This window comes from Osmerus mordax, chromosome 12 (assembly GCF_038355195.1).
Source record: "Osmerus mordax isolate fOsmMor3 chromosome 12, fOsmMor3.pri, whole genome shotgun sequence".
NCBI lineage: Eukaryota > Metazoa > Chordata > Actinopteri > Osmeriformes > Osmeridae > Osmerus > Osmerus mordax.
This window is the reverse complement of record NC_090061.1, coordinates 14,536,060-14,562,412: the sequence shown is the minus strand read 5'-3', so window position 1 is coordinate 14,562,412 and position 26,353 is coordinate 14,536,060. Positions and strand designations below refer to the sequence as shown.

The 26,353-nt window shown below is 47.6% G+C and overlaps 2 protein-coding genes across 2 annotated transcripts; one reads left to right on the top strand and one right to left on the bottom strand.

Annotated features, from left to right (window-relative positions):
- Positions 1-427: 427 nt before the first annotated feature.
- On the top strand, positions 428-5,664 carry hdac3 (histone deacetylase 3). The gene is made up of 15 exons (XM_067247214.1): positions 428-563; positions 887-969; positions 1,142-1,284; positions 2,052-2,133; positions 2,300-2,356; positions 2,458-2,513; positions 2,897-3,030; positions 3,235-3,315; positions 3,481-3,554; positions 3,730-3,794; positions 4,106-4,195; positions 4,311-4,369; positions 4,500-4,579; positions 4,699-4,856; positions 5,048-5,664. Exons 1-15 carry the CDS (start codon positions 509-511, stop codon positions 5,115-5,117), a joined length of 1,287 nt encoding a protein of 428 aa, XP_067103315.1. The 5' UTR covers positions 428-508; the 3' UTR covers positions 5,118-5,664.
- Positions 5,665-5,967: 303 nt separating this feature from the next.
- Positions 5,968-24,928, bottom strand: myot (myotilin). Its single transcript, XM_067248213.1, has 17 exons — positions 24,778-24,928; positions 18,842-18,912; positions 18,540-18,699; positions 18,340-18,405; positions 17,065-17,206; positions 16,941-16,964; positions 15,592-15,711; positions 15,167-15,500; positions 11,853-12,860; positions 11,485-11,632; positions 11,241-11,342; positions 9,915-9,952; positions 8,666-8,798; positions 8,306-8,513; positions 8,049-8,214; positions 7,823-7,956; positions 5,968-6,940 (listed from the first exon to the last, which is right to left on the bottom strand). The coding sequence occupies exons 2-17, from the start codon at positions 18,847-18,849 to the stop codon at positions 6,819-6,821; spliced, it is 2,913 nt and encodes a 970-aa protein (XP_067104314.1). The 5' UTR covers positions 18,850-18,912; positions 24,778-24,928; the 3' UTR covers positions 5,968-6,818.
- Positions 24,929-26,353: the final 1,425 nt, after the last annotated feature.

Here is a 26,353-nt window from a genome sequence, read left to right as displayed (position 1 = left end):
TTATAATTTCTTTAATTATCCTGTTTATTATTCGAACATATTTTCAAATATTATACCTTGCTATATTATTGTCTCATCAAACGTCACATATGCCAGAGTTTTCCTTGTTTCTTGCCTCTCACAAACTATTCAACTATCTTGTTGCGATCTAGTGACATCGTTAGGTGGCGCTGTTATGGTCCTAGAACTGCGGTCCTGAAACTGCAGCTCTACGGGTCTCCGGGGTCTCCGGCTCTGCAGGTTCATACTATTGGGCAGTTGTCCCCTTATTAGACATTCTCTGGTACTATTACAAAAATGAGATGCTTTGGATATGACTTCACTCTACTGGCAATAGTCAGTAATGCCCCCCCCCCTCCCCGACTCCATCGTCGCTGAATGATGACGTACATTTTACTAGGTGTTTACAATGGCGGCTACATGCTAAATGAAGTAATAAAGCAGCATTGTTTTTAATAGTACCAAATACCTAGCTTGTAGATGAACATTTTCCTTACCTACTTTTGCAATGAGTAACAGAACAGCTTATTTCTACGACCCGGACGTGGGAAACTTTCATTATGGTATGATTGGTTTCAAAATGAGAAAGAATAAGTCTAAGCAAGCTAGTGCGAGCCGACTAACGCGTTAGCAATATAGCTGGTAGCGTACACTGTAACCGGTTTCTAGTTTTCTAGACAACACTGCGTATTTGTTATTCAAAAATATTTTATTAAGCCTATAGTCGACGAGCCATTTATATTCTATGTTCATATGTGCTCTCAGTGGTTGCTAGCTTTCTCACTGATTGTTATTGGACCATAATAATCACTAGTCACTTAAACCTGGCGTGTCTAGTTGTGTAACGTTTCCAGGTTTAAGATAAAAGTTCATTCTTATCATTCAGGTGCGGGTCACCCAATGAAACCCCACCGTCTGTCCCTGACGCACAGCCTCGTCCTCCACTATGGGCTCTACAAGAAGATGATGGTGAGGTTTCTACATCTGGAATAGTGCCTTGATACTTCCAGTGTTATGTTCTTGCATATACCATGCATGATTTAACTTTGATTTAGTAATAGGTGCAAAATACTCCTGGAAGCTTCAGCCTTGTCATACATTTTGGTGTGTGTGTGTGTGTGTGTGTGTGTGCACGCCACAGGTATTCAAGCCGTACAAGGCCTCCCAACACGACATGTGTCGATTCCATTCAGAAGACTACATAGACTTCTTGCAGAAGGTCAGCCCTAACAACATGCAGGGGTTCACCAAGAGCCTCAACACTTTCAATGTTGGGGACGATTGGTGAGAATACTATTCATTATATTATATCTGCTACTCTACTGTGCTCTGCTGTTACATATCATTATTGTAAGGTGTTGAGTAGATGGGTAGGACAAAATCGATTTCCTTTTTCCTTTTGGAGGAAGGAGTATATGGAGTAGTCTGTTTGGATGAAACAGGAAATTGTTTCAATTTTCCAATGGGTTGAATACATTTGCAGTGCTCTGCATTTCAAACAATGAAAATTTTCAACCATACAGACTCATTTAAAAATAAATAAATGAAATTGATGTTTTCCCACCCATCTACACAGCACCCTATATTAAAAAAAGATAACACCTTTTATTTTGTTGGGACCCTTCAGCATCATACCTAACTGTGTCCTTTAACTGTCTCTCTCCAAAATCTTTCAAACACTTTGCATTCAATGTGTTTCTATGAGAAATCAAATGTGGATCAATCTCTGCTCTTAATTACTCTGCTAGTATGCACTTTCCCAGAGTTAACTAACTAAATAACAGCAAGTTATCAAGGCTCTTGGGCAGCAGACTAGCATCAAACTATTATACAGCTTTTACTGAACATTGTGCTAGCTATGAAGGACTGCTATAGCAGTTATTTGTGCTGACAAATGAACCTATTAATCTCTGTAGGAAAATGACTGTCAGTACATTGTGTCCATGAGTTGAAAAAGATTGCTATCTAGTATGTTAATGTGTATTATTGGCACATGTGTTCCTATAAGGTTACATGCTTGTGTTATGTTAACGTGCCTGTCTGTTGGTCAGTCCTGTGTTCCCAGGTCTGTTTGAGTTCTGCTCCAGATACACCGGAGCTTCTTTGCAAGGGGCCACTCAGCTCAACCACAAGGTAGGACACACACACATAGTGTATGTTGGCCTTCAGGGGTGATTGTTATCTAGTCCAAAGGACCAGCACAGTTTCTCTGCTGTCCTGCAGGGCTAGGGTAACCGTCTCAGCTGTAGTTGTATCATATGCTTGTGTGTGTGTGTGTGTGTGCTGTGTTGTCCTACAGATATGTGACATAGCCATTAACTGGGCCGGAGGACTCCACCACGCCAAGAAGTTTGAGGTGAAAAACATTTACTTTTTATCCATGGCTATTGAAGTGTTAAGGTAACTGGGCGTGTTACCGGAGATTGTGATGACCGACCACGTTTTGTGTTTCTGTAGGCCTCGGGGTTCTGCTATGTGAACGACATTGTCATCAGCATACTGGAGCTGCTCAAGTATGTCACACGCACACACACACACACACACGACACACACACACACACACACACACACACACACACACACACACACACACACACACACACACACACACACACACACAGACCACCTCTGGTTCTATCTAGCTCCTCCAACTAGAACACATCTCCTGCGTTTCTCTACCATCACCTCTAACTACAAAGCCACACAGTTACGGCACATAGTCTTCAAAAGCTGTACCTGTTAGTGTCCTTGTTACATTGTCCCTGTTACAATGTCCTTGTTAGAATTACCTTGTTACAATGTCCCTTTTACAGTGACCCTGTTACAGGGTCCTTGTATATATAGTTAGCCTTCACATGGTATAGGACTTCCTCCTCACGTGTAGCTGTTTCCATAGATACCACCCTCGGGTACTGTACATAGACATAGATATTCACCACGGCGACGGGGTACAGGAGGCCTTCTACCTGACAGACCGAGTCATGACTGTATCCTTCCACAAGTACGGGAACTACTTCTTTCCAGGGACAGGTAAGAACTGTGTGTTTTACATCATGCCAGGATAGCATGTCAGTCTTAATGGTGACCCTCGCCTCAACGTGTGTGTGTGTGTGTGTGTGTGTGTGTGTGTGTGTGTGTGTGTGTGTGTGTGTGTGTGTGTGTGTGTGTGTGTGTGTGTGTGTGTGTGTGTGTGTGTGTGTGTGTGTGTGTGTGTGTGTGTGTGAACTCCACCAGGTGACATGTATGAGGTTGGGGCAGAGAGCGGGCGGTACTACTGTCTGAACGTTCCTCTGAGGGATGGCATCGATGACCAGAGTAAGTCTACTTCCTGCCTGCTACCTTGTTGGCCAAGCAGGAAGCTGACACTGTCAGTCTGGCCAATGAGATGTCAAAGGGGTTGGAGTTGTGTGTTACATCAAAAACATTCAGGCTGTTTAGACTGTATTGCTAATTCAGCCTGTACTCTTTATGTGTTGTTAGGTTACAGACAGCTGTTCCAGCCGGTCATAAAACAGGTGGTGGACTTCTACCAGCCTACCTGCATCGTTCTACAGGTGAGTCCTGACAAACACTCTCTTACACTCACACACACATACACTAACTCCTGTCTCAAACACACACACACACACACACACACAACTCACTCTTGGCTTACTGACCCTGTCTGTGTGGAGTGTATGGGTGTTCAGTAACAGTGTGGCTGTACCCTCACCCTCCTGTTGTCCACAGTGTGGCGCTGACTCCCTGGGCTGTGACAGGCTGGGCTGCTTCAACCTCAGCATACGAGGACACGGGTAAGAGACGCCCTCACATCAGGCCTGCGCTGGGTCTAGGAGCTCATAAGACATTTATCTATATGCTTTTTTTTTTTTTATAGCATCAAATATTTTTTTTGACAGTGGCTTCCTGTCTCTCTGTGAATATGTCTGTACAGTACAGCCATTCTTTTTTCCACTATACATTCAATTTTTGCATTAGAATTAGAACTCGGGATGTTGAGCTGTTTTTAACATGAACTCATACTACCCCCCAGTGGTGGAGAGGAGATGAACGTGAGGGAAGCTGATTGTATGCTTTTGTGTTCCTGTGTGTGCGTGTCCTGCAGGGACTGCGTGGAGTTTGTGAAGAGCTTCAAGATCCCTCTGCTGGTGCTGGGAGGTGGGGGCTACACCGTGAGGAACGTGGCCCGGTGTTGGTGAGTGGGGCTTCTGGGTCACAGCAGGGTGTGTGATGTGTGTGTGGGGGGGTCCTGTGTATATGTATGTGGCCTGCGTCCAGACAGGAAGTGATGATCTCTCTGTGGCTTCCAGGACCTATGAGACGTCTCTGCTGGTAGACGAGCCCATAAGTGATGAGCTGCCATATAGTGGTGAGTCCTCCACATGTACACACACACAGATACACAGACAGACACACAAACACATGACCCCTGCCCTCTATGAACACTTGTTCCAACTTTCTAATGCGGTCTTTATCCAACCCTTAAACCCCCCCTCCAGAGTATTTTGAGTACTTCGCTCCAGACTTCACGCTCCACCCGGACGTCAGCACCAGGATAGAGAACCAAAACTCCAGACAGGTACCGTCACCTAGGCAACCCTGTTAACCTTGCCGCCCGCATATAACAAAAAATCCAACGGCAACATCAGACTATACGGCGGAGGCGACCAACAGCGCTGTGTGTGCGTGTGCGTGTAGTACCTGGAGCAGATTCGTCAGACGGTGTCGGAGAACCTGAAGATGTTAAACCACGCCCCTAGCGTCCAGATCCACGACGTGCCATCCGACCTGCTGAACTACGAACGCGCGGAGGAGGGAGACCCTGACGAGAGAGGCTCCGAGGACAACTACTCTAGGTGAACACACACACACACCAGGTTTACAACTACTTTAGGTGAACACACACACACACCAGGTTTACAACTACTCTAGGTGAACACACACACACACCAGGTTTACAACTACTTTAGGTGAACACATACACACATACACACACACAGGTGTTGTGGTGTGGTATTCAGTCTCATAAATTATGTTATTACCTTAGGCCGGAAGCCTCCAACGAGTTCTACGACGGTGACCATGACAACGACAAAGAGAGCGACGTGGAGATTTGAGGGAGCAGACCTTATCTCCCCCTCCTTTCTCTTCTGACTGGGACTCTATCCATCCATTCATCAGTCGTTCCACCAGCTGTACTGAGGGACTTAATGGACTGGATCCAAAGTCAGAACACTCCTCTTCTTCACCATCGCTCTCTTTTTCCTTTTTTATCTGTTTATGTTCATATGTACTCTTTTATATGTGTAGAGGACAGAACCAGAGCAGATCTGAGTCGGCACTTCATCATTGTCAGATTGCTGAGTCACTGTGATGGACCCTAACCCTGGTACAGATACTACCAGATAAACTGCTCAGCCACGCAACATGGTCCAATACACCAGATTTAATACGGGGATGTTCTGTATCCCAGCCCCCGTGTTCCAGTTGCAGATAAGTTAATGGTGGTAGAGGGGTTTACAGTTTCAAGGTGTTAGGCTGTTCTCTGGGCAGCACTTATCTGTTTGCTGTCAGACTGCCAACACACACAGGGCTGTCCTCAAACAAGCCAGGAAAAAAAAATGATCTAAGGTTTTGATGAAGTCTTGTCAACTTTTTTTTTAAATGAAAGAATAAACCAACGGAAGTGTTTGTTGTGCTCCCTAAATGAAAGGCTGCCCTCAGCCAGTCACATAGATAGCGATTATTTGGTGTTCAATACTCAACTTAAATCACATGTAGGATTATATTTATCAATGCAAACAATTGAATTTGTAATTTTTAAATTTTAAGTTACTTAAGGTAATTACTTAAATCGAGATTGACGTTGACAAATAATGTCTATACACCTACTGTAGATAGCAGTATTGTATGTTCCAATTAGGGAGTCAGACTGCTAGTGAAGTCAAGGAGCAGAACATGCAGAAATTAGGTCAGAGAAACTTTATTACTCATTCATTCAGTTTCACATCATGCACAACGATGCAAGACAACACTGTAGACACAGGTAAAGAGGTGTACTATGGTAGATATAGACCTGAAGGCTGGGGAACTCAACAGGTTTTGACAACCATGTACTCCATATAAGGACTTTTCCAAATAAATAGCTTTATTAACATATTAAAACCGTCCATTTGACTTTTCGTTATAACAGATATAGTAGTTGAGACACATTCTCACTGGCACGCCTCTGACCCAAACAAGCCTCTTCGTAAAGGAACTCCAAACAAACACGTACATATTTGGACGATACAGCAGTCTTATCTCATTCTCTATCAGCTAACAACAGCAAACAACAGGGACGGCAACTAGTGATGTTTCTGCCACGTGGGTTTTGTGATGTCACCATTCTGACGGTGTCACTTTATCATTTAACGACATCTCCAGTCAGCCCAGCCATACAGAGGAGATGGGGTGTGTGTGTGTGTGTAGGGGACGTGTGTGAAAGAGAGGTCTCTCTAAATGACCAAGACTGGGTGGTGGTGGTGGGGGGTATTAAAGTGCAGCTGACCATTCTGGGGGTCTGGTTGGTTTGTTGTGGGAGTCCTGCATCACAGCCACACTGCGGTTGTTATGCCGACTTCTGTATCATGGTAACGAGGCTACAGTGAGGCTGAAACGCTTTCCCAGGGCTGGTGAGATCTGAGAGGCAGGGGGGAGGGGATGAGGACATCCACATGAGCGGGGACAGGGGGGGGGGGGGGGGGGGGGTAGGGAGGTAGGAGGCCGGGGACAGGTTTCAGTCAGGAGTCAAATGTGTGTGTGTGTGTGTGAGGGGTCTAGAGCTCCTCGCTCTCGTACAGGGGGGCGGTGTGCTGGGGGGGGGACTCCACCGTCAGGATGGGTAGGTGGCTCAGCTGTTTCAGCTTCTTACCAGCAGGGGCAGGTTTGTTCACACGAGCTGCAGGGGGAGAGAGAGGTAGAGGTGGCAGGGAGAGAGAGAGAGAGAGAGAGAGAGAGAGAGAGAGAGAGAGAGAGAGAGAGAGAGAGAGAGAGAGAGAGAGAGAGAGAGAGAATGGAAGACAAAGGTCAGGGTAGGTACTCACAATAACACATTTCTCTGAACCCTTGAATCTTAATAATAGACACGGACAGACATTTCCTGATTGAGATAGAAAGGAGAAGGTGACAGGAGAATTGATGGGTTTCCCTGCCATGATAGAATAATTTCAAACCAATCAGTTCACATACAGTATAATTAACATATTTTCTGATCATACTGGGTGTGGCAAATTCATTAATTGGGATCTCATTAGTTGGACTTAAATTATGTAATGTAAAAGCTATGTGCAATTTTTTTTATTTGCTGCAATCGCAGTAATATGACTGATTCAGGAAAACAAACTCAGACTGGCTCAGCTTCATAAAGCTGGTATAAGCTCTTAGATATGAAGCAACCTTTGTTGTTAGCAGGCATGTGAGGAATGATCACCAGGCATGTGCTGCTATCCTGAGAGGGCCCTTAAAATACCCCCACAGACAAGACTGCCCCTCCCTGCCTCGACACACTGCCTCCCTGCTCAGCTCTGCCTCTCCCAGACTTTCCCTTCTTCTTGCCTGTTCTGCCTCTTGCTCTGCCTCTCCCTCTCCCTGCATCTCCATGCCCTACCTCTCCATCTTCAGATTCAGTCACCCAGATGACTAGTTAGCTTGTGTGTATGTGTGTGTGCCAGCCATGGCTGCCAGTAAAAGGCTACAGCCATGCGGATGCTTAACGGGACCAAAACAACACTGTGAAAGGATGGCGGTATTTCCTACTGACACACACACTCCATCTACTTACTCCCTACGTCCAGCCTGGCATTGCAGGTGGACATGCCCGCCTCGTTGATAGCAGACAGGGTGTACCAGCCTGCATCCACCTTCTCCACCCGCTCCAGCAGCAGACACTGGCGCCCCGAGCCGTCCTGGTACAGACTGCAGGGGACGTAGAGATAGATGTACAGGATAGGACACACAGTGAGCTGGCCAGCTGGAAGAACAGGGTTCGGGGTGGCGGGTCACCCTACCTCATCCTGTTGGGGTCGATACGAAGCATGTCCTTGTCCTTCTTCCAGTGCAGCTGGGGGGGCGGGGAGGCGTCCACCTTGCACTCTAGCCTGACCGTGTCCCCCTCCAGTGCTCGCTGGTTCAGCATCTTCTGGATGAAGGTGGGGGGGCGCAGCACTTCCTGGGCTACAGCGGGGGAGGGGTGGGGGGTTAATTGTTTTTGTTTCCCCATGTTCACGCAGTGACTTCCACATGGGAACTTAGCAGCGAAACCCACCCAGCACGTCTAGCCTCATGGTGAAGCGGCTCTCCCCGGCTCGGTTCCTGGCCACGCACTCGTACACGCCGGCGTGGTGCACGGTGACGATCTCAATGATGAAGGAGTGCATGCTCTTCTCACACACCAGCATCTTGTGGTAGTCATCTGGTCTGATGGCTTTGCCATCGAGGTACCAGCACACATCTGGTGTGGGAAGCCCGCCCACCTACACAACACAGAGAGAGTGCCGGCATGTGGCTTCCTGTGTACTAAGTGTGTGTCTACTAAGTACGTGTGTGTACTAAGCGTGCATACTACGCTTGTGTTTACTAAGCGTTTGTGTGTGTGTACCAAGCATGCGTGTGTGTGTGTGTATACCTTGAAATCGATCCTGCAGAAGCGTCCCTCTTCCACTGTGAGGTCCTGGGGGACCTGGAGGAAGCGAGGAGCGTAGCATTTCTCCTGGATGGCAGATCCCTCATTCCCATCCTTTCCCGAGTGGCGCTTTCCCCTGGAACAGGAGGAAGACAGAGAGAGAGAAAGGGAGAGGACGCGTGGGGGGAAAGGGAGAGAGAACGAAGGGGGGTGTTAAATGGTGAGAAAGGAAAAGTGTATGGAGAAAGGAGGGATTGAAGAGGGACATTCATAACTGCTCTGCTGGCTGACTGAATGAGAGAGGTGCAGACAGGGACAAAAGAAACCCAGACTGACTGCTCAAAAGACTGCACGGCCTCTCTCTCTTTCTCTCTCTCTGTCTCTTTCTATTTCTGTCAGTGGTTCCAACAGCTCCATCCATGATGAACATTGCTTACATTATGTGTTGAGTGCGTTCTTGTTTATCTCTCCTACTTGGGAACTAATTGTGTGTGTGTGCGTGGAACAAGGAACATTTGAATGTGTGGAGACTTTTTATTGGTCCTCACAAGTTCAAGTGCTATTTGTCTGTAGGTTTGCGGTTTGAACTAGTGTTAGAATTACAGTAAGGGTTGCAAATAGTTTTAGGGTTAAGGCTCAGGTTAGGTTTTTTGAATAAGGTTATGATTTTAAGGTTAGGGGTTTATGGAAAACTGAATTTTGAATGGGACTGAATTGTGAGTCCAAACTTGAGTGTGTCTGAGGGTGGACAGTTCCAATGTTTAAATGTGTGTGTGTGTTTGTGTGTGTAAAAGAGACATTGTCGTCTCCAGTGAAAGCTGTCCTCCGTTGATTCATGCTCTATTATTGTCCCTCTTACAGCATGGCTGTGGAAAAGGGAAGCCAGGGGCTGACCAGCAAACAGGTGGTGGGGGGGGGGGGGGCACACACACACACTCAGACACACAAACACACTCCTGTCCGAAGGAGAGACCTGGCTTGGACTCGACTGGCTTGCTCTGGTCTGGGTTTAGCTACTCTGGTCTAGGCTGGTCTGGGTTTAGCTACTCTGGTCTAGTCTAGTCTGGTCCGGGCTTCTCTGGCCTGGGTAATACCAACCTGGGCTCCCCTGGGCTGGGCTACTTTAGGCTTGGCTGCTTTGGGTAGTCTACTCTGGAGGGGGCTATTTGCAGAACGTGAGTTAGGGCGGACTGTAGCAATGTTGAAATGTGTGTGTTTAGGTGTGTGTAGAACTTGGTAGGATGATATTTACCATAATCCTCCACTGTGCCGTCCCTCAGGTAAATCTGGCTGTGAGACAAACAGACAGACGGTAAATCAAATGGAATTTAATTCTGTCACACCTTTGCTGTAGGGGAACCCCAGTCTAAACACCAGGCTCCTCATCACACTGGTACAATTGGTCAGAGGAAGTTTAAGGTCCTCCTCCTTGGATGACATCATCAGCGTGAGACAACCTGTTAAGTGTGAGACAACTAAGAGGAATGACTGGTCAGTGAGTGTGTGTGTGTGTGTATACAAACACAGTGTATAAACACGCTGTGTTTGTATGTGTATGGGGGAGGGGTGGGGCACTGTTGGAGGGGTATGCTGGTATGTATTGGGTGTAGTGTGTGTGTGTGTGTGTAGGGGGGGGGCAGTCAGAATGCCCCCTTGGCACAGAGGATTCACGCTAGCTATTTCCAGCCATGTTCTTGGAAGGGGACAGTGGATTGGCTGTGATTCAAGAGAGACATCGGATGGGTTAAAGCTTCATCTCTACTGACAGATGACCAGACAGCCATTGTTTGAGGATGAATAGAGGGAGGGATGGACACAGGAAAGGAGCGAGGGATAACGTGCGATGGGAAAGATGAATGGATGCAAGATCGAGGGAGAAAAGAGGATTAAAAAGGACAAACAGAAGAAGGACGGATGGAATGGATGGATGGGTGGAGGAAAGGAGGGAGGAAGTAGGGGATACATTTAGTCATTTTACATTTAGTCATTTAGCAGACGATAGATTTACATTTACATTTAGTCATTTATCACATAGATAGACAGATGAAAGGCAGTAGTGAGGAAGGATAGAAGGAGTGAGGAGAGAGGATAACAGGAGTGAAGATTGATAGGTGGAGGAAGGGAGGGAGGGATGGATGGATGGAGAGAGGGGAGGGAGTTGTGATGGACAGGGGCAGAGGGACGGGCTCTGGGACAGATTCAGAGACAGGAGGGTACAAAAGAGGGAACAGCTAAGCTGGACTAAACCCTTCAGACCCAGCTCACATGCTCCAATACAGTACAGTATAGCACAGTACAGTACAGTAGTAGACTAGCCTACACCCTTGAAGGTGGTATTGTGGTTAAATAATGATTGAATAGTGGTTGTACAATGTGGTTGTGCTGCAGATGTATATTGGTTGTTTATAGTGGTTGTACATAGTGATCGTATATAGTGGTTGTATGTAGTGGTTGTTTATAGTGGTGCTATTCAAATCATATTTGATCTGATTAAATTATGTACAAAGTGGTTGTCTGTAGTGGTTGGAAAGTTGGATGGCAGTAGTAATACAGGTGTGATAAACAGTTGCCTGTGTACCTGGTCCAGTTGTGAGTCTGACGAGTTCTCCAGGTCAAACACGTAAGCAGCATTGTCTGGCCCCAGCAGCCTCCTGGCCATGCGCTCCTCGTACGAGAGTTTCTATTGGACCGCAACATGCAGGAAACCACCCGTGATTGGTCAGGACCAAGGCTTGACTTACTCTATCGGTGATGGTGCTACAGTTTGAAGAGTATCGGGGCCACACGCACACACATACATACATACACACAAACACACACACCTGGCTGTTTCTCCTGCGAGCCTCCTTGCAGCGTAGCTTGTTCTCCAGATCCTGGATCAAAGCATCCTTGGAGCCCTGGATCTGCTCGTCCGTGGAGCGGGACACAGGCCTGGGCGCCACCGCCTTCCTCAGGACGGGCTTGGGGAGGCTGGGGGGGTGTGAAGTAAAGTATGAGATTAACTTGTGTTTCTTGTTGTTTGACTTGGACTGGGCTGGACTTATCATGGAGTATTTGACCAATCAGTGTAGAAAACAACTCATATTTAATGTTTTCAGACTATCTACTGTATACTGACTATATGAGGCCTATTTCCTGCATACTGACTATATAAGGCCTGTTATACTGTATGTGTCCTGTGTTAACTCACATGTTAGGAGACGCTCTGTAGCTGGAGGGCAGAGACACACAGGAGGGAGGGGGCATGTTCTGCTGGGGTAGAGGGGCCGCCATGGGGAGGCAGGGGGAAATCCTGGGGGCCATGGGGGAGAGGGGAGCCTGGCTGGGGGGGTTCAAGGACAGTCCAGTCATCGAAAGGAGGTCCGATCTCCTGGGGAGGGGGCTAGGGGGTGAGAGAGGGGAGCGGGTCGGAGAGGGGGGCTTGGGGAAGGGTAGGGTTGGGGAGAGCTTGGACTGGGAGGGCAGGACGGAGCAGAGGTAGGCGGCCGGGGAGGGCCTCTCTGGCTGGGTGCTGATGGTGGCACTGCCCGCGCCCACACTGGGCACCCTGGGGATCAGGGTGATGGTGGAGCGCATGGGACCACGAGAGGGGGAGTCGGGCGGGGCGGAGGAGGGCTGGGAGGTGGAGGGAGGGGAAGTGTAGGGAGGGGAGGTGGAAGGGAAGGTGGGGGCAGGGGTGGAGGAGATAGGGGAGCTGAGGCTGGAGGAGGAGGGGGAGACCTTGCTGTTGCCATTGGCCTGGGGAGGAACCTGGGGCTGGGCTAGGGGCTGGATCGGGACCTGGGGATGGTTCTGGATCTGGTTCTGTGGTGGGGCCTGGGGAAGGGCCTGGGCGCTCTCATAGCTGGGGGCCTGGAACTGAGGCTGTGACTGTATGAAGTGGCGGGGCCGGGCGTAGTTGAAGGCGGTGGGGGGGTAGAGGCTGGGGGAGAAGGTGGGCAGGTCGGTTCTGCTCATACTGCCCCCAATGGACTCCCCTCCACTTTGTAAGCAAGGCCTGCTGGGAGTGAACAGCTTGGGGGTGGGCTGTCTGGCCGTGGCCGGCTGGGGTGGGGTCGAGGCTGAGGGGGGCGGTGGCGGCGGGGTGGGCGTGCGGGCGAGCTCGGGTGACCTTTGACCCTCGGAACTGAGAGCGCTCTCCTCGCTGGGGCCAAAGGCCTCGTCCGCGCTCTGACTTGCTGGCTGGGAGTCCGGGAAGCTGGGTGAAAAAAAGAGAGGGAGAGAGTGATAGATAGAGGGGAAGAGACAGGAAAAAAATTAAAACAGAGAAACAGAGAAACAAATAAACAGTAAGATGAAAAGACAATGACAGAAAATTATTTAAGTTTAGTAATCGAAATTGATTGACCACCATTTAGCTCCAGTTCAACGACCCAAATGGGGTCCATGGTAACAGCATTCTGGCTAAATCAGTGAACCTGCAGCCTGCTTTACGAAGGTAGGTAGAATACAGAGACAGTACAGACTTTCACTTCAACTACTGGGCTCAAAATACTACAGGAAACACAAGTGTTCTGGGTTGGCCTTACAGCAATGCGAGTGTGAGTGGACTGTTACAGCAGGAACAGCTATATCTGGAGGTTGAGAGGCAGGGGGGAGGTACTAGGTCTCGCTGACGGTAGCTGGCAGGTGCAGCTCACCCCCACCCCCCAACCAGCTCATCCCCCACCTCCCAACCCATCCGCTGCCCCACCCTAACAAAGAAAGGCATCATGGGTAGGAGAAGCACGATCCTCGGCCACACAACGCTCAACACAGACTCAACACAGACCCCCCCTCCCCGACACTCCTATCCCTCCAAATTTGACTACAAATGCTACAGGTCACAACTGAATTGACAAGTTATCAAGAACACAAAGTTCAAGAGCCTGAACTTGAATCACGCACACAACTTCTACCTGTTCATCGTGGACTGCACTCCCATGGCTGGAAGAGGAATTGAGCTACGTGTCTGTTCGGTTCTCCAGGTAGCTGTTTCTCGGCACCTGTTTGTCTTCTGTGATGCCATGACTGGGATATCTGCATCTGGGTCTCTAGTTTCAAGCCTTATGATCCGTATACATTCCCTTTCTAACAGATGCACAGCGGCCGCTTTGAAAAGCATACAAAAACGCACGCATGTGTGCACGGATACACACAGATCAGGTGATCCTGCCTCCATTATGCAACAGAGGGTACTTGGGGAACAAAGAAGTTGTTCAAGAGAGTGTGTGTGTGTGTGTGTGTGGTTTGCGAGAGACAGGATATGCTACTGGAGATGTCTGTTCTATGGAACAGTCTCAGAAAGCGACACCTCTATTCTCTTTGAAGCATAGTAAATAACAGTGACGAGTTGTCCAGGATCATTACTGCGTCCTCTCTAAATGACTCAATCCAACCTACAAATAATCTGACCATATATGTACATGGCCATACATACATAAATTATTCAGAAAACAGTATGTTGACCACTACTAAGACAAAGCTGGTACACAAGGTGCCCTTCCCTGTAGTGCCAGTGGACAGCCAGGCAGCAACCTACCCCAGGGTCCCCTCTAATACAGCTAAACAGACATTTGAGAACACCCTTAGTTGCCCACATACCATCGCAGAGTACACACAACCTTACACACACAGGCACCCCATTACAAAATCATCTTAAGTTATCGCGTTATCGAATGGAGCAGAGAGGTTGTCACTGCAAGATCCAAAAAGTCCTTCTTCAGGGCTAAACTCTAAAGGGCAGAAAAGCTTTGGTGAAAGTTCAAGTGCATTGCATCCCAGGTTTTGTACATCCCATAGAGATTGGAACACATTTTACCAGAACATAAATACATCCAGGAATATAGAACTTCAAACGCTCATACCGTTGCACCTGATTTTCAGCGTCACTCAGGATCAAGAAACAAATTCACAAGATGGAAAGAATTAAAAAAAACAAGACTACATTTAAAGATACAGAGCCAATCCTACCTGTGAGAGCCTTCAGATCAGAGACATGTAAAAAACGAATAGCGTCTGCCTCCGCATCAGTCTGACAAATGTTACTGAATTTAAAAACCCGAGTGCAAGAGCTCTTTGACCACATGCGCGGTCTCGTTCGGAATGCCAAGCGCGTGCGAGCACCAGCTGATTTTGTATTGACAGCGACCCCACACTCTCTCGCACGATTTTTTTTTTTTGCCTTAAGTTCTTTGCGCACTCGAGAGTGAACTGAAACACGCGGATGCCGCATGCCAAACCTTAGCACATACGTTGATGTTAATATAAATGGGAAAAAAGAGTAGCTTCGAACCAGCCGTACTTGGAACTTGACCGGATGAACATTAGGTAATGGCGCCCTCTTCAGGTACAAACATAAAGCTACATAACAGAGACTTCTCCCCAAGGCTTTGGCGCCATTACCCCAAAAAATGGGTCCTTTTGTGAGAAGCAACACTTATGACTCCTGTGTGTACTGTTACAGGTAAGAACCAACAAGCAGGAACTAATGCTGTGTCTGTGTGGGAGCAGGGAGGAACTCACTCTTCCTCCAGCGGAAAACAACTGTCCTCCAGGGGGCTGTCGGGCCACTCTGGAGGGGGGATGGCTGAGGTGTCACACAGCAGCGATGGGCTGCTCTCCTGCTCCTGCCTGGGGGGCTGCTGGTGGAGAAGGGGCGGGGTCTGCTGCAGGGGCGGGGGCTGTTGCTGGTAGGGCGGCAGGTAGGGGGGCTGGTAGGGGGGGTCGTAGGGGGGCTCGTAGGGGGGGTCGTAAGGGGGGTCGTAAGGGAGGTCGTAGGGGGGGTTGTAGGGCTGTTGGACAGGGTGGGGGGCTTGTTGAGGAGGAGGGCACTCGTTCTCCAGCTGCTCCTCAAGGTCTACACGAGGACAGGGAAAGAGGGGATGAGGGTGATGAAAGAGTACACTCAGGCCAGATGAGTAGGAAGCTGTAGCAGTGTGCTGTCTCACCCATGTAGACCTCCAGCAGGGCACTGCAGGACACTGTCCCATACTGGTTCAGAGCCATGCACTTGAACATCCCAGAATCCTCCGGGAACGCCTCTGTGATAACCAGGGTGCACAGCTCCTCTAGCAGGGAGGAAAACACACACACACAGGTCAGAGATACACACACATAGAGATACACACCCAGGTCAGAGATACACACACAGAGAGATACACACACAGGTCAGAGATACACACACAGAGAGATACACACACAGGTCAGAGATACACACACACAGAGAAACACACACACAGAGAGATACACACACAGAGATACACACACAGGTCAGAGATACACACACAGGTCAGATATACACACAAAGAGAGACACTCACAGGTCAGAGATACACACACACAGAGAAACACACACACACAGAGATACACACACAGGTCAGAGATACACACACAGAGAGATACACACACAGGTCAGAGATACACACACACAGAGAAACTCACACACACAGAGATACACACACAGAGATACACACACAGGTCAGAGATACACACACAGGTCAGATATACACACACAGAGATACACTCACAGGTCAGAGATACACACACACACAGAGAAACACACACACAGAGATACACACACAGAGATACACACACAGGTCAGAGATACACACACACACAGAGATACACACACAGGTCAGAGATACACACGCAGAGATACACTAACAGGTCAGAGATACACACACACACACACACAGAGATACACACACAGGTCAGAGATACACACACAGAGATACACACACAAGTCAGAGATACACACACACAGATACACACACAGGTCAGGGATACACACACACAGAGATACACACACAGGTCAGAGATACACACACAGGTCAGATATACACACACAGAGATACACTCACAGGTCAGAGATACACACACACAGAGAAACACACACACAGAGATACACACACAGAGATACACACACAAGTCAGAGATACACACACACAGATACACACACAGGTCAGGGATACACACACACAAAGATACACACACAGGTCAGGGATACACACACACCGAAATACACACACAGGTCAGGGATACACACACAGAGAGATACACACACATGTCAGAGATACACGTACACAATTCAGAGATGCACAGATTAACACACACAGATCATAGAGACACACACAGACCATACAACCACACACAGCTCATAGAAACACACACAGGTCCTAGATACACATACATCACATATACACATATACACACATACACACACAGACCATAGATACACACAGGCCCATGCTGTACGGAGTGTGAGAGAGGTTGAACCATGGGGGAGTGTTGACACTCACCTGGGACTGACACTGAGCTGGCCTCTGAAACACAGACACAAGGTGGCCGAGGGTCGGTGATTTAGATATTTACATTACCTCCTCCACCCTCTACTCCTTCTTCCCCCCCCCCCCCGCCACCTACTCTTCCGGAGGATTCTGAAGTCGGCAGAGTCCAAGATCTGCTCGTCCTCGCGGTACCAGAGCACCTGCAGCGGCGGCGTCCCCCGGATACGACACTCCAGCACCACCAGCTGCCCCTTCACTGTGGTGACGTCATGGAGACACTGACGGGAGGGGGGGGGGGGGGGGGGGTTCACACACACACATATGCATGCACACACCCACACACACAGGCTTGTCAGTTCTCCAGAACACAAGTCATCCTCACTTTAATATTAACATTTTCACTCATTAAAACATTCAAGAAATGTTTTCTTTTCACTCATTTTGATCATGATTCATCTAATCCTTGTTTGCAGATCATCCCAACAGGTGAACCCTGTCCTTCAGTCCTAGTCCTTCTCAGGGGCCAGTACTGTATCAGTCGCAGGTGAGTTTCAGGTCAACTCTCTAGCATGGTTAACCCTACCATTATATTGGGGACTACATTGGGCTAAACTCATTCACATGGGAGTTACAAATACAAACACATTTCATATAGGCGTTAGAAGTTTTTTTAAAGGTTAATATTTGTGTTTTTAGTAATATTAGTATTATTGTTTATATTGTTATTCTATAGTTGTATTGTCATATATTTATTTATGTATAAATTCAATTTTGAACCATATAAGATTTTGGTCAAACTGCTAGGAAACAAAGACCCAGAATTCCAATGCACCCATCCTAGTAACATGCAGACACACAACACATGACAATCAAACTTGAGACTTGAACTTGAAACGTTTGCTTTGGCATAGACAGGCCTTCAGTGTTTCCTTAGTTGTCTACATCTATACTATATATGAGACAACAATGAGAGCCTGCCCTTCCTCTCCTCCTGATTGGAGGTTGAGTCAATACTGGCACCCCACAAGTGTCTGCAAGCACCATGCAGGTGTGAATCCGTGATAATTGGTTGGCTGATAAGGATACGATGCCAAACAGCATCAATTTACTGTTGTCCTTGCAGTTGTGTTTAGGCCTCAGCAATTGGAGCTGACTGGTATAATTTAGAATCTCCCTATGTGTAAAGGCCTCTGGTCAACCTTGACCTCAACCTTTCTCTGTCGTCATTGTGTTTCATGACGGTAACAAATGGAGCTGCAGTTCCACATGCAGCCAGCAGGTGGGGGAAGAGATCAGGTTCCTGATCAGCTGTGTGCTCAGGAGAGCTCAGGTGTGTGTTTTCCTGTCAAGGCTCAGGGTTGTGCGAGCCAAGCAGAGCTGAGGTGTGATTGCGTATCAGGATCCAGCTTACCTTGACGAAGGTTGGGGCCACTCCCCCACTGCCTATGTACTGTTGGGAGTAAGAGGGGCTTTGAGTCTGGAGAAAACAGTAACACAGGGGCTTCCATTAGTAAGTAGCCCATACACTTCTACAGGTAAAAGTGTGTGCGTGTGTGTGTGTGCATGTGTTTGTGTGTGCATGTGTGTGTGTGCATGTGTGTGTGTGTTCACCCTCTGAGGGCTGATACAGAGGGGCTGCACCAGCGTGGACTGTCTCTGCTGGAGGATGGTGGCGGCGGAGGAGGAAGAGGAGGAGGATGAAGAGGAGATCTCTCTGCAGGAGGAGATGGTCAGAGACATGGTGCTGGTCTTCTTCTGGACACCCTGGATGCTGCACACACATCAGCGTTGTAGGTTGTACTGTCATTTACTTCAAGACTACTTGGATGGTGTGCAAACATGAGATTGTCAAAATGTGTCCATGTGTGAAGTCAAGTCTGTACTGCTCTTTTGTAAGTGTGTGTGTGTCTTACTGGGCCATGTTTCAGGCTTTTCCAGGGGAGAGAGACCACTGTGTCCAGAGGGGGTCTGGGTCCTGCAGCTCCTGGTCAGAGGACAGAGAGAGTCACACACCACTAGGATACAAGAGGAAGAAACCAGAGGACATATCCTTAGGATCTGTGTGTGGAGCAGGAAGAACCCAGCCCCATCATCCTGTGCGACTCTCCAGTCAACACTGTGGGCACTATCCTCTCCCACAACCTTAACCCTTGTGTTATCTTCGGGTCATTCTGACCCATCAGTCATTGTGACCCACCGTCGTATTGCGACAGATTTACCGCATACAAAGACAAAGTGAAGCATTTTCTTTTAACAGCTAGGCTGTCTCAGACCCCCCACATTGCAAAGGTTAAAATAAAATTATTTTAATTTGTTTTTGTATTGGGTAAAATTGGGTAAACACAACGATGGTTCGTTATGAACCTTTGGGTCATGTGACCCGAAGGCAGCACGAGGGTTAAGTGGGAACCAGACATCAGCTCCCTCACCAAGAAAGCACAACAGAGGATGTACTTCCTACGGCAGCTGAAGAACATCAACCTGCCAAAGACAATGATGGTGCACTTCTACACAGCCATCATTGAGTCTATCCTCACCTCCTCCATCACCATCTGGTACACTGCTGCCACTACCAAGGATAAGAGCAGACTGCAGCTTATCATCCTCACTGCTGAGAAGGTGATCAGCTGCAATCTGAAATCGACTCCTCCCACCCTGGACACACAGTGTTCCAGCCACTCCCCTCCGGAGGAGGCTGCGGTCCATCAGGACCAAAACCTCACGCCGCCATAAGAACAGTTTCTTCCCATCTGCAGCTGGCCTCATCAACAAGGCCCCCAACTGACACTAACACTCTGACACTTTAAGGCATACAGCCCTACTGCACTCTTTCATTTTTAGTTTTAAATTTTATATTGTACAGTTTGTCAGTATTTTGTTGTACATGTTTAAGATTCAATTTTTTGTTTATTTTATATTTAAAGACTAAACGCACATTTTAAAGATACTGTATGTTTATTATACTTCTACTGTACCTGCCCACCATGGTAAATTCCTTATATGGGTACACAAATTAAACTTAATTCTGATTCTGAAGAATCTAGATTCAACACTGTGGGGACAATTGACCACAGTTACTACCTAACTATTACATATTGTCACGCATTGTTGCAGCGGTGTTCATGAAAGGCTTCTGTCCCAATAAAACTACATTTAATCCATATGAAAAGTGCCCAGAGACAGATGATGAGGAATATTTGAACATGGGACCCATCAGACAGTCAGAAACCCCACCCTCCTCACCATACAGAGAAAGGCATGTCTGAAGGCATCACTGTCAGGAGTACAGGTTCGATTATCAACAAGCTGCACTAAAGGTAGGGAGTGTCTGTTGTTGTTGTTGTTGGGTAAATGTACTGTTAATCTAGTTTGAATCTGCCCCAAACACCAAGCTGATGGATACTGGCACAAGGCTGGGGCTATTTATACAGAAAGGAGATCCCACTGGAACACACACACACTCATACACGCACACACACACACACACACACACACATTCAGACACACACACCCACACACATAGACCTCATTCAAACACACACGTGTTTGAATACGTGTGTGCATTGAATGCACACACGTATGCATTGGATGCCACAGTCCATACATTGTATTGACTGAACACACCCAACTCGGTAAAGTTGTGGAGTCAGTTGTGGAGTCAGTTGGCTGAGCGGTGAGGGAATCGGGCTAGTAATCCGAAGGTTGCCAGTTCGATTCCTGGTCATGCCAACTGACGGTGTGTCCTTGGGCAAGGCACTTCACCCTACTTGCCTCGGGGGAATGTCCCTGTACTTACTGTAAGTCGCTCTGGATAAGAGCGTCTGCTAAATGACTAAATGTAAACAGAAAGGCTGCAAGACAGAATCTGTTGATGATCCCTCATCTCAGTGATGATGGTCTCATGTGTAGTAGGCTTGGCTTCTCTGGCAGCATTATATCAAGCTCATGGCTATGCTGCTGTTGATCCTGAGACAGAATGTTTGCCAACATGCCCCCCCCCCCACTCCCCCCCCCATTCTCGCCTTCACAATCTGACACATGGAGGGTCAACATTTCATCCTTTTAGCAATGTGGTGTGGCTAAACCTCTCCGATAACAACACCATACTTCATATCAAGAGCTGGAGAGGAAATGTCTATAAATTGGCACAGATATTACTAAACAGCTGCTGAATTATTGCATCCCCTTCACGTACACTTAACTATTAACTCACTGTTAAATAGTCTAATGTTTGTGGTAACTAGTGCAGTTTGAAGGAATTCTATTCTTATTACGAATAGATGAAGCTTTCTAATACAAGATAGCAGGGCCCCTCAACAAATTCTTCAAGATCTAGACAGCAAAATATTTAGGATTTAAGATGAAATGCCATTATTTACTTGGTCATCCTTGAATAATAAATACTAAGTACTATCCCAGCTAGGTACAGCTCACTCTCCCAAATCCCTGTAGCTCCACCTCAAAAAAGCTCACATGCCCTGCCCATAGGAGAGATTCCTGAATCTTCCAGCCAAACACATAAGGTCAGAAGTCGTCCCAAAATCCCCATAGTGGATCTGTACTCTGATCATAGTGGATCAAGTCTTTCCTGGAGCCTTCTCCCTGACTGCTCTCCCAGCTCTGCCCAGCAGGAGAGGCTGTAGCTGGGATGACTTAGGACCCACTCGCTTTGTGCTGCTTACAGGAACCAGGGCCACTCCATCACTGCTCTTATGAATGCCATTTTTGTAAATAATGACCTGCAGCGCCAATCCTCTTATCTGACCTGAGAGAGTAATGAAAGGGTTTGACCCTCTTCCCCTCCTGGCAGATAGAGATCTGACCCCTTACCTCTCCTGGGGCTCCAGTGGAGCCCCTCGTCGGTGGGAAATCTGAGCTAACCCAGCGAGCCGAAGGCTAATTTAGTTTCTGCTCCAGCGTGTTGGATTTAGAAACACATGGCGTCAGATAAATCTCTCCCCCTCTCTCTCGTTCCTCATCTCTCCCTCGCTCCCTATTGCTCCCCTGTTTCTCTTTCTCTACCTCCTTATTTCTCCCACTCTGTTTCTTACTCTCCCCATCCTTCTCTCCCTCTCTATCATACTATCTGTTCTTTCACAAAATGAGCCCTCCAACACCAAGGGCCTTAATTCCCATTTTTTACACAAACACTGTTCCCAGTGCCCATCCTCTCACTGGACGACCCGGCCCTCGACCACACAAGAAACAACAGCATCGACTTCAACAATGGTGCCTGGCATTTTGAAATATGTGCACAAGGTCAAGGAAGCCACAGATTGACACCCTGACACCCCCCCCCCCACACACACACAGGGTCTAAGGGGGAGGGGGGCTGGGGGGGTCCAGGTGTAAAGAGACAGCTAGACAGTAAACAAAAAACCACAAGGGGCTGTCTCAGTAGGGGCCATCCCCCTAAATTACTCGACATTTAGCCTTACTGTACAACCTTCGCAACTACAATACTCTGAAATACAACCATTTCTATCGTTTCCTGAGGAGCGGCAAGTCAACAATAAACATGTGAGAGTCCCAATCCTAATCCTGCAGTATCATTCCACCAGCTTTAGAAGCTTTGTGTCTTCCAAATAGACAGCTGAAGCTCTCTCCAACATTCCCAGGACTGTCCGGTCCAGCATTGCTGTCGAGCATTCTGGACCACATTCCCGCTCCTCATCCACAGTGCCCTGCCAACTATGATAATACAGTTCTGCCACCAGGCAGTTAGGATATTATGATACAGTTGAAACAGATGCATTTGATTATGTTAGTCAGGGAGTGGGCAGGAATTCTTTTATTCATGCAGTTGTCTTAGTTGTTAGTAAACCGATCTAGAGGAAGTCCAGTGATACCAGTTATACCAGGGCAGCCATCCAGGCTGTAACTCATGTTAAACCCATGTTCCAGTTGGTCAAAGCTGTAAATCGCATACTGGACAATGTGAGCATGATAGAAGGGAATTGTGTAAAAGTGACCTTTTTGTGATGTATCATGTTTGAGATATGATGTTGTTTTAGCTCTGTGTCTTGTAACACATAGCTTACTGTACAGTTCTAGTCCTTTATTATTTGTTGCACTTTCCATAGAATATACAGTTTGATACATCTTTGGATGAAAGTATCTGAACGAACCAATGTTAATTATTTGATCAACCAGTATTAAATGGGACTTATCCTTCAACACGACCCATATAGATGACATGTTATACATGTGACCAGTTCTTAGTCTTAATTACAAGTTGTTGCATAATCTACTGCACATGGGGCTATGGCGGTGACCTCACTGACCTCTGTCTATGCCAACCAGGAAGTGTCATACTTAATAAGCAGTTGACAGCCAATCAGCAGACAGCATTTCTTATTTGTTATTCATTTAGGGAACAGTTGTCCAGAGGACAAGAGTACAGTAGTTATAATATCACACAAAGAACACCAACAGAAAACTAACATGAGCAAATAAACCAATAACACAACATTTGAGGAGTCAGATGGCTGAGCGGTGAGGGAGTCGGGCTAGTAATCTGAAGGTTGCTAGTTCGATTCCCAGCCGTGCCAAATGATGTTGTGTCCTTGGGCAAGGCACTTCACCCTTCTTGCTTCGGGGGGCATGTCCCTGTACTTACTGTAAGTCGCTCTGGATAAGAGCGTCTGCTAAATGACTAAATGTAAATTTAATATAGTGTGTTTATGTTATTTTTGTTGACCGGCATACAAAATAATTATTTTCAAACAAACAAACACGCCCGCATGCATACACACACACACACACACACACACACAAACAGGGCTGTGATATGAACGGTGTTGCCTGTATTATCCCTGCTGCAGCTCCCCTAGTTGCCTTTACTGGACAGATTTAGCAGGAGGGTCACCTGACCTCCGGGGACCAATCCCAGTGTTCGCTCTGCAGAAGGTGTTGTAAAAGCACGTTCCTAACTAGCGTTCCCTGCAGCCCCCCTCACCCCCCCACCGACCCCCCAGCCTCGGCCCCCCACCCTGTCTCCCCCCCCCCCCCCCATCTCCCAGGCGCCACCTTGCCATGCTAAGTTGCCTCACCCTTCTTGTGATCTACACATTTGACACACTTTTCCATGTCCACATCTAAAGCCTGCCAGATGCAACAGGTTTTCCCGTCCATCTGACCAGGGGTGTCTTAGCACGGAGCTGGCTAGCATCTCCCCACAGACTAGCTCTGCAGACAGCCTATCCCTTATGGAGACAAGGAAGCCTGTTGTTAGGGATCACAGCCTGGCTTCTCAAGACAAACTGTTGGTCTTCACAGCCTGGCTAGGTACGCTGCCTGTCAGGGTCCTCAGACTGGGCCAGACAACTGGGCTCCTACCACAGTCTTGACAGATAGATGACTAAGCAGACAGATTTAGCCTTGGGGCCTAACGACAGACCTGCAGGCTCCGAGCTCCCAGTCTCCTGGGCAAAGAAAAGCATGACCAGACAAGACTGGGCCAGAGCAGAGCAGGCCAGGCCAGACTAGATGAGGCAAGACTGGACCAGACCAGGCCAGATTAGACCAGACCAGGCAAAACCAGGCCACATTATACCAGGTCAAGTCAGATTATACAGGACCAGGCAAGACCAGGCCAGATTAGACCCGACCAGGCCAGACCAAAGCAGAGCAGACCAGGCCATTCTAGAACAAACCAGTCCAGACAAGACCAGGCCAGACTAGGCCAGATTACACTAGCCCAGACTATACCAGGCCTTGATAGCATGATCCACACCCAGAGCTGCTGGAGCAGATATCAGACACATGCATCGGCCTGCCTGTCCTCCTGTCCCCTGGGTCTTCCTGTCTCCCCAGCACCCCGGAGAGGAGCTCCCGACCCAGGCCTTACCAGTTGATCCCAGAGCAGCAGGTGCTCGTGGGAGAATAAGTCCAACAGTACGGTTGGTGAGTGCTTGACGCTCCTGTCCTCTCCTGTCCGTGTGACGGATCCCTCTCTTTCTGTCCCTGGTGTGCTGCTATGCCCGGAGCCTCAACTCTGCTCTGCTTAATGACACACACACACACACACACAGGGAGTGGAGGGACGGGCGTGGGGGTGAGGGTGTGTGTGTCGGGGGGGCTGAAGGGGCAGAAGAGGGAGCAGGGAGTGTAAGCGTCGGGGGGTGGGGGGGTGGACTAGGAAGTTAGCTAAGGGTCTTGTATCACATTACATCCCCCCAGCCCAATTCCCCCCCACCCTACTGACTGAGCTGACTCCACAGTAAACCATAGGGACCTAAGCACTCCCCCCTCAAATATAGACCAGTGCCTCCCCCATCCCCCATGACTCCCACCTCCTCCCTTTGCTGGGATGACTCCAGCAGGTGGGAGTGGCCTCAACCACCTCTTCACAATAACCACGGGAACACGACAGGGTGGTCTACAAACTTGTTTTGTTTTTATTTGTTCAACATTGTTTCTTCATACAGTTATAACACTTTTCTGTATTAGTGTCACTAATTAACTTCATTGTTTGGTATACAGTACATTGTTGTTCAAAAGAGATTTCCAGTGCAAAAAAAAGCCAAGGTCACGTCAACAAAAACAAAATTAAGAAGATGTCTTCATTTATATTAAAAGCGCAAATAATAAGATTAGAGAAAATTATAAAACTTGTAAATATGTTTCTATATATAAATTGATCTTATTATCATCAAGTGTGGGACAAGTTTTTTTTCTTTCTATAGACACATCGTATTTAGAATGGTGAGACTGTCTGGTCCCCCATCCAGTCATGTTAATGAAAACGTTCCCATTTCCAACATACAACCTTCCCAAACTCTGTCTCTCTTCCAAAACATTCTCCTCAAATCACCCTCTACCAGCTCACACACACACAAACATGTCGTCATTAGCAACATCACCCACCTGACACACACCCGACTGTCATCAACCTTCTGGATCCTTCTTATACACCTACAGCTGCTGTATATCACCGTCATCATCCTCATCATTCTCTCCACCTTCTGGTGGTCTCCTGGTCCCTGACCTGACTAAACAGTTCTTCAGCTATGACTTGCCACTTGAATCACCTATCAGCTAACTAAAGAGATACAAAAAACTAAACAAAATCGAATCTGGGAGATTCAGATTTATTCAGCTAAATATATGAGTCAACACATGACGAGTCATGTGAATTGTCTTTACCAGGAAGTACCAAACTGTTGCTGATGCCTACACCCTAGAGGCTTTTATGACTACAATACCCTAGCTCTCACATTGTCAAGTCTTCAATTGTTTGTTGAAAAGTTTTTTTTTTGCCATTTAAAACATGCTTACAGAACCAGCTGCAATATTCCTGTCAAGAAAAAATAGCAGGTATAACTGTTCAAATACCATCTATATAAAATAAAGATATGTGGCCACAATGTTAGCCATTAAAGAAAAACAAAGAAGAGGATGGAATTAAATAACTGTAAAAAGAA